Source organism: Oryzias melastigma, linkage group LG4 (assembly GCF_002922805.2).
Source record: "Oryzias melastigma strain HK-1 linkage group LG4, ASM292280v2, whole genome shotgun sequence".
In the NCBI taxonomy this organism is placed as follows: domain Eukaryota; kingdom Metazoa; phylum Chordata; class Actinopteri; order Beloniformes; family Adrianichthyidae; genus Oryzias; species Oryzias melastigma.
Window position 1 is genome coordinate 28,844,655 of NC_050515.1, and position 11,273 is coordinate 28,855,927.

Genomic DNA, 11,273 nt, shown 5'->3' on the forward strand with positions numbered 1-11,273 from the left:
TGGATGGATGGAATCTTTTGGCCACCTGGTGGCTCCAGACGCTGGATTCTCTCTCTTTCAGAAGGAAAATGACACACAGACATGTTAAAAACTCTAAAAACAGGATTTTCATCAGAGGAGGACTTTAAGGAAAGTCTCAGCCCGACCGTCGTTCCCTGACAGGAATCGGACTTGTTCCGCTTCCTGGGAGCCACCATCACTGGAGACCTCAGGTGGGGATGAAATCAGCTCCCTCATAGCAGGCCCAGCAGAGGATGTTCTTCCTGCAGCAGCTGAAAAAAATCGAACTGGCTACCAAGATGTGGGTGCAGTTCTACACGGCTGTCATTGTTTTCTTCCCCATGTGGTCTGCTGGAGCCAGGGACAGGGTCAGACTGCAGAGCATCCACTGGCTGGTTGACCTGCACACCTCCAGGATCTGGATTCATGCAGGTCAGATTAAAACTGAGCCTTCCCACCCAGGACACAAACTGTCCTACTCCCCTCCGATCTACCCAGACCAGAACCTCCTGCCATGAGAGCAACTTTTTCCCTGCCACACATGAACAGAAATAAGTTCATATGTAAAGAATTGAGTCCATTTGATTTATTGTATTTGTTGTGTGGATATTTTACTCTTATATTTGATTACCTTTAGCACCAATCATTGCAAAAAGAAAGTCCTAGTTGGTGGAGGTCACAGTCGCCAACCATGACAGTGAAAAAAACTGATCATGATTCTGGCAGATCCTGGTCCTGACTACAGGACGGGGTCCGGTGACCTGGTCTCCTTCAGACCAGTTGCAGAGTTGGACAGCTGTGACTCTTCTGCGCTTCAGGGAGAAACATGCTGCAACCGGAGTTCTGACCACATACAGCTGGCAGCGCCTCGGCGCCCTGCAGGGAAATCACATGGGGAGGACAGAAATAAAAATCCTCTTTTCCTACTTTTTGTTCTTTAAAGTTGAGCTGGTCATCTTTATCTGCAGCTGCATGAGGGCAGTGATGATTTGATTTACTGTAAGTTTTCAACCGTTAACAGAATCCTTCCAGTAGATTCTGACGGAGAAAAGCGACTCAAGCCGCTTTTGTCCTTCACCATCTATGGGATTGTGGTGTTAACAGTTGAAAACTTACAGTATGTTAAGGATTTTGTGTCTGGTGGCATCCAGGCTGTCCCTGCAGAAATCAGCAGTCACACTCACCTGATGAACACACCTGTCAGTATTATATCTGGCTCTACTTGAATGTCCAAAGTCCTCCTTCCAAACTTCTTATCTGAGGATAGCACTGGCAGAGGCTCCACGCCGCCACCACACAGACCGACCGCCATCAGCCCGTATCGGTACGGCTTCCCCTCCAACGTCGCTGCCTGGTGTCTGAGTGAAGCGGAGGCACCGAGTATTTCACGCTGAGGAAGGTTCCGCTCTGCTGCTTATTGCAGCCTTCAGACAAACTGCAGGTGAGGTCTGAAATGTCAGGTGGAGCGAGCGGGTCACCATGGTTTAGGCTGCTGACCAAAAGGAGAGGAGCAACTCTGCTTTGGAGCAACTGAGCACCTTCAAATTTACAGAGAACGTTCATCGTTTGACTTCTGTCAAGTCCATATTAACAAGTGTTCAGATTTCTGTTACTACATCTGTTTACCTCCAGAGAAAAAGCCAGAGAAATGCTGCTCTTTCACTGGGACAGAGAGTGTCACCAATAAAAAGGGTAGAGAAAAGAGAGAAATTGGGGGAAAATGTGTAAAAAAGAGAAGAATTTAGAAAAAGGTTGAAAGAAGAGAGAAAAAACAAGATAAAATAACAAAATTTAAATTAAAAAACGGGAAAAAGGTCAAAAACTAGAAAAGAAACTGGAAAAACAGGAAAAAAGAAGGAAGTAATGGGAAAAAGGTCAAAAAAGAGAGAAAAAAAACAGCAAAAAAGAAACAGGAACAAGGCCCAAAAAACGGTGAAAAAGAGAAAGAAATGCATCAAAAAAGAGAGACGAAACAGGAAAAAACAGAGAACAAACAGGAAAAAGGTAGAAAAAGCTTAAAACTGGTTCTGGTCGAGAACTTCTGGCCAATGATTCCGGGCGTAAATTATGTTTTTTTTGCGTCCGGCTCCGGCAGGGGGAGGGACTTTCGGCTATTCATTTTGGAGTCCCATATTTTTTCTCTGGGAGCAGATTCTCCTGGAAGTGGAGCAGTAAATATCAGTGTGCTGTTAGTATTCTGGAGTCACTGAAGGACTTTGTAGTGAAATGAGCTGCAGTGAGGAGCTCCACAGCATCAACAAAGCCTTTGAAGACAACACTAGAGGCACAAACGTATACGGTATGTGCCACACAGGAGGGCTGGAGGGCTTGAACTTCACTTTGAGGAAGGAGAACCTTCTCACTGAGCTTCTCACAGTTGTTATGCAGGACTCAGCCTCTGGGTTTTCCCTCTTTGTTCATCATGTTCCACTGCTTTTTCACTCAATCACTGCAACCTGTAACTGGTTTGTTCTGGAGCAGATCCTCTCAGTTTGTGATGCACCAAAAAAGCTCTATCTGATGAGTGCCAAAGCAAGTCAGACCAGCTGTGCCCAGCGCTGATTTACAAATATCAAACTCTCCGCTCTTCAGTCTTGCACATTCATATTTCCACAGGCCAGAGTGATGTTGAAAGGATCCTAGTTAGAGAAGAAGCTAAAGAAATAGCCAAAGAAACACATTGAGCAACTGGAAAAGATTCACCTCGGAGTTCTACTGAAGGACACATGCATCCACAGACTTAGACAGCCAAGCTGGTTTGATAAAAGCAACCTCTTCACACCATCAGTCACCTTCAGGACTGAAGAGAATCTTTTATTTCTTCTTCACTTGTGCAATAACATGTTTGCAGCTGTTTGTTTAAACACAGAGGTGTGCTGTTTCCTTGATGCATGCCTGACTTTCTGTTAAAAAGTTCTTTATGAAAATAAGTTACTGTCGCCCCATACAAATCTTTAGTTTCTTAGCTCTGATTAACACGTGTTGTTTTTGCTTTCATTTCCATAATAACCAATGACTGTATATGAGAACTGGACCAAGTGACATCATCCATGGAAAACCATTTGCTTCCAGCTCCAACCAGATGAAGCCAATCCAGTCGCCATATTCCTGGGATACGGACGCTGCCGTTCGGACCCAGACGATGTCAGTCTGCAGTGATTGGTCTGTCGGTCTGAGTCAGGTTTTTAGAGGAACTACTGTCACCAATCAGGAGACAGCTTGTGAGGGGGGAAATCTGTCAATCAAACCTTGGAGGCGGGGCCAGCGGGCACCACATGCTTTCACTGAGGCATCTGATTGGTCAGTTTATAACTTCAATAATTTACAAAAAAATATCTTTAATAAAAATGAGGATTATAAATTACATGTTAAAAAATGTATCAGATGAAGAATGTTGATTCTGACCAACAGAATGACGGAATAACAGCTGTTTGTTTCTCTATAGAAGTCTGTGGGATGTTGGCTTCTTGGAGCCACTTCCTGTTTGGAACGCCAGGGGGTCACTCAGTCCAGTTCTCTCATACAGTCAATGATATTAACTGATTAACTAGATTTCTTTAGGAGTGCAGTGTGGGGCGGGTTTTACAGCCCAATGGGCCCACAGGTATCAGGTGATCCTGCAGGAAGACACTCCAGCGATCCTGAATCCAGGCACAACGGCTAAAGGAGAAACAGCAACCAGAGTGTTACTGCGTTTTTGTCCTCAAGTCCTTGTTGTTTCAGGCTCTGCCGTCTTTTTTATAGTCACACTTCATAAACCCAGAGCATGGTGGAGTCTCAGCCCTCATGAAGACCACAGGCACTGATGTGAGTGAGGCTGTCCGGTGGCTAAAGCTGCTCCCTCTGCTGCTGGCTCTTCATCACCGTGTCGTAGGAGGGAGGCGGCTCCATGGTCCACGGCGGCGGGGTGCATGGCAGCGGAGGCTCGGGCTCTGGAGTCTCCTCCACAGAGTCGGACGACATCTCCCGGCGGATGCGGTCCAACCTCCTGACAGCCGGATGACAGACAGGTGATGAGTTTCAGAATAAACTGTCATGTAACACAGGGCACTCAAACTCATTTGACCTTGAGATCACTGAATGCAGCGTCTGGCTGAGGCTGGGCCGTATGGGGTTCCATTTGTGTCAAAAATATGCTTTCTGTCCATTGTCTATGACTACTGAACAAGTTTATTGAACTTTTGTTCATGTCTATGTAGTACTAAGCAATATCTTCTGTGAAACCACAGGAGCTAACGACGCTAGCAACTGTTGCTAAGGACTTTTGCGACGACCAGATCCAACGACGGTAGCAAATACAAAGTTTTAAGCATAAAGCTAAAACATCACAAAGTAAACACAAAGCTATCATCAAAGAAGCGTGGACATTAGACAGACTGGACGCAAAAACATATTTTTTGTACAAATGGAACCCCATACATCACTGGCTACAAGTGTTGAGAAAATTATGTACAGTCACTTTAAAAAAAAAAAAAGGAAGTAGGAAGTCATTACTGTGGTCGGGGTGTCAGGTTTCCTGCTCTAAAACTTTCCCTGCTTCAAACCAAAGACAGTCTGTCTAATCTTTTTTCTGTTTGAAAATACAAGAAGATCCCTTGAAGTTTGTCTCTCGCTCCTAATCAGGCTGCAAGCTGGAAAAGTGCGGCGAAGAAGAAACTTTGGTTGGTGATTTCATGGAGGAACTGTACCGTGAGAAGCACATTCAGAATTTACAGAATTTCTGACAGTGCATTGGAGATTTTTTGCTCACTTTTTTGACATGATAAAAATCTAAACAGAAATGACAAAACTTAAATAACAAATTTATTATGCATTTGATCATTAGCATTTTTCATTAAAGCTAAAGAGCCACAACAAAGGAACCAAAGAGCCACCTTGGCTCCGAAGCCTCAGGTTGCAGACCCCTGCCTTACATGGTGCACCGCAAATAAACTGACTTGTGTTTATTTTTGCATTCATGTTGTGTTGGAAGATCTGTCATTTTTCTCATGTACATGAGAGGTTTTCGAATCAGACAGTCATTTTTTTGATCGTTCCAACACCGAAAACACAGCAAGTGTGTGTTTTTACCTGAAAGACATCAACCAATTGATACTATTGGACTACAATATAGAAACAAAACCACAGTTTTTAAGTTAAAAAAGCATGTTTTTGTCCAGATTCCATGTTTCTCTCTCACGCATTTGATCTGGCCCATCTGTCAAGTTTTAGAAACTCCTTGTGGCCCACAAGTTTGCCGTTTGTGTTTGCCCACCCCTGATCTAAAATTTATCACGCACACTCCCGGGACAGGCTGAGTTTGTTGTGAATTGTTGGGGGGGCAGGCTTGGCTCACACGCAGGCCCTCAGAAACTGCAGATCTGCACCGTGTCTGCTGAATTTATGGGTCTTTTGTGCAGCCACCCCTTCTCCCAGCCAAAAGTAGGCGGGGCTTGGTCCAAACGTCTTTTGCATCCACACAATTCTACAGTTACTCATGAATGTGCAGTTTCTCAAGAACAAAACACTATTTCAGCAGAAACTGTCCCGTTTATTGTAATTTTTTAAATTGTTACCATGATAATTCCAGTAGATTGTGAAGGATAAAAACTTCTTGTCGAGATGTTTTTCTCCTTCACAATCTACTGGAATGATCCTGTTAACGGTTAAAAAGTTACAAAAAGTTAAAGATTTTACGTCAGAATGCAAAGTGATTAGACTCCAATAGATGTGTTTAAAAACAGAAGGATTTTCTGCTGTTCTACTATCGTTCTGCAAGGATGCAGGTTGTTCTTGATGTAAGGGAAGCAGGAAGCAGAGCCGGCGTGATTCATGGAGCCAGTCTATTGTTCTCTGTGCCAGGGCTTCCCTCGCTGCAGGCTGGCACTCAGCTTCACTGCTTCAGCACATTCTGCAGGGAATCACATTCTGGAAAGTTTGCTCTTGTAATTCTATATAATGTTTTCCAGCATTGTTGGGGGGGTTCCGTGTCTGAAACTTCCACTCAGAGGAGTAACAGTTCTGTTTATTTCAACCAAATAGAAATGTGGGAAGCAGCAGGGATTCTGTGAAGTTCTAGTCAGTTTGAGCAGATGTGTGCTGACACAACAGCAGGACGATGAGGACGGGATTAAGACACTTGTGTCACAAAAAGTCTGATCCGAGGTGAGACTGCTGCTGTCAGAGAGGAATGCATCTGTGTTTGTTGATAGACCTCGCTGAGAGTTTTTCAGTCCTACTCTGATCCTCATTTGATCTATTCTGAAAGTGTTGATATTTGAACGATGATGATGCCGTGCTTAGACTAAATCAAAATAGCTGTGTCGTTTTCTAGGACATAGTTTGTAGAGCAGCAGGAGTTCATTAGAATTTCTCCTCTGAGTTCTGAGTTGCCGAGAGCTCTTTAAAAAAATAGCAACAATATCATTTCCATCCAGCCGTACAGTTCTGATCCAGATTCCAGCTCAGACCAGAAAGCAAAGACGTTCATGGATCTATTTGTCTACATCTATCAGAATGGAGCGGAGTAGAGAGCCAGTGACCCACTGATTGTAATTTGTATGCAACAACTTCAAGTTTTTTCCAAAGGGATTTTGTCTGCTCTTGATCCATAAAGATTTGAATAAAAAAATCTTCATTTTCTTTATAGATGTCCTCCACCATAAGAAACATACAAGGACACCATTTTCATTGGACTGGGTCTCTAAAGCCTTTGATGACGTAATCCCAAAAATTAAATTTGGCACGAAAAAGGATTCTCTTCTCTAGAGAAAAGAATGAAACCAAAACTGAGACTAAAAAGCCCACAAGGTTTTCAAAACAAAGAGACTACACTGGAGATGTGTTCCCTTAAAGACCCACTCGATGGAAAAGTTGTAGCTTTTTTCTCACGGTGGAGGACAAATACAAAACAGTTAAGATTATAACTGTGTTTCTGAGTATTTATTCACATTGTTGTGAATCAGGATAAGGTAAAGAAATGCTGTTGGGAAAAGCTTTTAGTCGTTACACTCAAACTATAATTAGTGGCTCAAAGTCTCCAAATACAGACTAGTAGATCCATGAACGTCCTTGTTTTCCTCGTATGACCTGGAATCTGGATCAGAACCGGATGGATGGATAGAAATGACATGTGTTGCCATTGTTGTAATGTTGGAGTTGTGGGGGGCTGTAAGCTAGTGGGAGAGAGTGTAAACAAAGGGCTGATGGGAAATGAGGCCAGGCTCACTCTGCACCAACAGTCTCACCCACAACTCAGAGGAGAATTTCTGATGAACACCTGCTGCGCTGCAGAAACTATGTCTTGCAGACACAGGTTTTTAGATTTAGGCTAAAACAGCATCATCATCATTACAGGAGCACTGGGACACTGAAAACAGATCAAACAAAGAGAGGGACTTTAAAGGTCCATTTTGGAGAAAACCTTTTAGTTCAAACTTCCCTCACAAACAGTCAAGCACGGTGGTGGAGGTATTATAATTTGGGTTTGTCAGCAGCTACAGAACTTGAATGCTTTAGGTGAAGTCTAACATGGAACTTTAAAACCAATTTGGACTCAAATCGGGTTTTGAAACATGTCGCATCAGTTTGAGCTTTCTTTGAAACGAGTGGGGGATGGGGGTGGAGCTCTTCAAAAAGAAGAGACATTTCCCCCCCAAAAAACAGCTGTTCGCTGATGGGGCTGGGGCTGAAAACCTAATTAATATTGAATATTTACTCAGCATTCACTCTATAGTGATCCTCCTGCTCCTTTCCGTACGTTTTTCAGCGTGTAAAAACTCAATCACACTTTCAGAGATTTCAACAATCTTGGTGTCAAAACGTTCAGCTCGTTCAGGACATTACTGCTTTTGGTATTTATAAACGTCATAGTTTTTGAGATATTGAGCAAAATATGCCCCATAGGAAATGAATGAAAGTCTGAATTTCAACATTTACATAGATTAGCAACAAGCCTTTAAATATAATCATGGGTTATGTTTTCCTCTTTTAGAGTAATTAAAGAAAACATTTAGAGTTTATGTAATATTTTAGCAACACGCTAACATTTTTGATTAATTTAGTTAACTGAGAAATTTCAGGCTATTTTGGAGTTTAGCTAGTATTTAAACTACGAGCTAGCTTTATAGCTAATTTGGCATCTATTATGGTTTTTGGGGGGCTAATTTGAAGTTTAGCTCATTTAAGCAACACACTAAATATTTTTGCAAAATTAGCATATATGAAGGATTTTTAACAATTTTCACTACAAATTTTTCAGAAATTTGGGTCAATTTCAACACTTTTTCATATTCCTTTAATGAAATTTCCAGTCTTTTAGCAAATTTACATTTTGCAAAAAGCTTTTTTCAGCAAAACGCTTCAGCAATCAAAGTAAATTGAGTAACCATTCTCAGCAAAAAGTATTCTCATAGCATTATTGCATTTTCTAGTTGAATTTACTTTGAAAATGTGATGTCATCCCACCACACCAAGAAGTTGCTTTTGCTTTAACCCTTTAACACCAGAACTCCAGTGCTTATGCTTTACTGTGAGTTTTCAACACGATAATTCTACTGGAATTATTACAGTTGAAAAGTGACAGTATGTTAAAGATTTAGAGTTTAGGCCTCACCAACGACTCCTCGGGTGTTCAAGGGTCAAACGTTTTTCAAGTTAAAACTGTTTGCAGTTGGTTTTAGCGTAAAAGGACCAACAGCGGAACTGATGGTGTTATTTATATATTAGTAAAATGAAATCAAAAAGTGAAGCTGGGGCGTTTTGGTGGCGGTTTCTTGTTGGCCTCCATCTGCTGAGAACAGCTCCAGCTGCACAGATCACTCGAGGTCTGATCATGCATTCATAATTAATGCTGTAACTGAAGAGGGTGGACATGTTCACATGCACGCTGACGGAAGCACTCGGAGGCCACCGCCTCAGCACAGCAGCTCAGCTGACCCGCATGCAGCTCTGTGTACCTCTGGATGGCCTGGGCCTGCTGTGGGTTGAAGCGCGTGCCCGTGCGGGGGTGCAGGAGAAAGTGTCCTGGCACCGCCACCTGGAGGTTCTTCATGGCCAGACACAGTCCAGTGATAAACAGGGCCATGCCCACCACGCCCAGAAAGATCCCGAGCAGAAACAGCACCGTCTGGAGGGGGCTGACGATGAAGACCAGGACCCCTCCCGCAGACATCAGCAGCATGCCCACGCACAGCAGCGTGCGGTGATGGGCCGACATGCCCGCAGGCTCCGCTGCCTCCAGCTGCAGATGCTGCAGATGCAGACAGGAGGGAGATCTCAGCAAACTCCGGGAACACGGGGGAGAGCAACACGTAAAGCCCGCGTGCGCGCGCGCGCGCGCGGTCTCGCGCTGCCACGAACGCCGCCCCCTCTTACCTTTGAGGAAATCTCAGCGAGCAGCAGCTGTGACCATCGCTCCCGTCCGTGCCGACCCTCTGGAGCTCCACGTGTAGCCCGCCACGCGTCCTCGCGAGTCCCGGGAAAAGCGCACTACTCAGGTCCGTCTGCGCGCCACGCAAAGCCCCCGCGCGCCTGCCGCGACGCGCCCCGCTGCCACGCTGCCTGCTCCCGCAGCTGGACACTCATATCCGGCTCTGGGGGAGAGATCGGGCCACAGAGATAGGAGCTGATGTTCTTATGGGTGAGCACTTCCTCTGGTCGCGCGCAGCAAGGAAGTGCGTTTTCCATAATGAGGAAGGATTTTAGTGACGAGGAGAGGAGGGCTGGGCCGTCTGAAGACTCTCATCCTACATCTGTGTACGCACACGTTCAGGTCGGATCTTCTGGGGGTGGGGGGACTAACGCATGAAACAGGCTCCAAACGCGCACGCGTATGTCATGTCTTAGACTGCACGCGTTCCTTTGGCCTGATCTCCAGAGATTCTTTCCTGTGGATGAAGCTGAGAGTCTGTGGATCTGTGGATCCACCAACACCAGCCCATTACCAACACGTAGCATCAACAAACTTTCTTTCCTTTGACAGTTTTTCTCTGTTGGTTTGCCTCATTTCTTGAACTGAAATGATTCTCAAAGCTGAAAGTTCATTTGGCCAAACACGCTTACACTTCTGACCAACAGTTCAGCTGACTAGAAAAAGCTTATTTCTTTCCCAAAACTCTTGAGAAGCAGATTCTTTTCTCAGGGAAAGAGTTGATACTATCAACATTCTTCAGTTTCTGTGGTTCATTCTCTTCTACACCATGGATCACCTGCAGCTCATGTCTCTCCCAGATCTGCTCACCTGTAGGTCTAAACCAGCGTTGTTTCTCTCAGTGCTCTCAGGAGGCCTCGTCGCTTTGGCAGTGTGTGACTGCAGGTCAGAATCTGAGACATTTGTCACTATTGAGAGCTTAAACCAATAATAACAAAAAGAACGGGGACCAGTTTGGGTAGACTGGGTTACACTAACACAGGGGTCACCATCATGGTGTCCGAGGTACCAGGTAGCCCCCAAGGACCACACAGGCTGCCCTCAGGTCTCTTCTAAAAATAACACAACTCACTTGTGAGCTGCGTCTAAAATGACATTTTATTCTGTTGCTATTTTTTTTAAATTATACTTGGATTTACATAGATTTATAAATGAAAACATCTTAAAAATATGTCCATGATTCATGAACTTTAGATAAGTTTAGGTGACCTCTGACCTACTCCAGTTCAAAGATCATTAATTTAGGTCAAAATGTGGCAAGATTTGTTTAAAAATGTGTAAGTTGATTTTTCTCTAACATTACATAATTGATAAACATGGAACAACATAGTGAAACGGGACATTTTTCCCATGAAATGTAAGAGATCATCTGAAAATGTAACAATTACTGAGATTAATAAAATGTTAAATATTGTTGTCATTGTTGATAATTATTGTGAGAGTGTCTTCTCATAGAGGAGGATCATTATTCATTAATAATAAACTATAACTAAAGGCAAACTGAGCAAATGTGTTATTTCAAACTGGTATTCCTTCATATGTCCCAATACCCTGAAGTAGCTCTCAGTTTCAGAAAGGTCAGTGACCTCTGCACTAACAGAAGACAATTATGTATTGAGGCAAAAAGCATTTCACAACAAGAGCAGCTTGTTGAAACACAGCCAAAAGAAAAATACAATCAGCTGACAGTTCTGTAAATAACGTTTACAGTACATTTCACTGGTCTCTGCGGTGTCCTTCCTCTTATGGCCATCATCTTCACGTTCATCTCTGGTCAGAGATTTTCATCTCATTTCATCACAGCTGATATTTTCCCATGCAATGCACTGAGGGAAAATGTGGGGATGTCTGAAGCATCCTCTGC

At 43.7% G+C, this 11,273-nt stretch overlaps 1 protein-coding gene across 1 annotated transcript; it reads right to left on the bottom strand.

Moving 5' to 3' along the window:
- Window positions 1–3,420: 3,420 nt before the first annotated feature.
- si:dkeyp-51f12.3 (uncharacterized protein LOC107988041 homolog) lies at window positions 3,421–9,731 on the bottom strand. Its single transcript, XM_036211693.1, has 3 exons — window positions 9,355–9,731; window positions 8,937–9,229; window positions 3,421–3,988 (listed from the first exon to the last, which is right to left on the bottom strand). The coding sequence occupies exons 2-3, from the start codon at window positions 9,194–9,196 to the stop codon at window positions 3,829–3,831; spliced, it is 420 nt and encodes a 139-aa protein (XP_036067586.1). The 5' UTR covers window positions 9,197–9,229; window positions 9,355–9,731; the 3' UTR covers window positions 3,421–3,828.
- Between the last annotated feature and the right edge of the window lie 1,542 nt (window positions 9,732–11,273).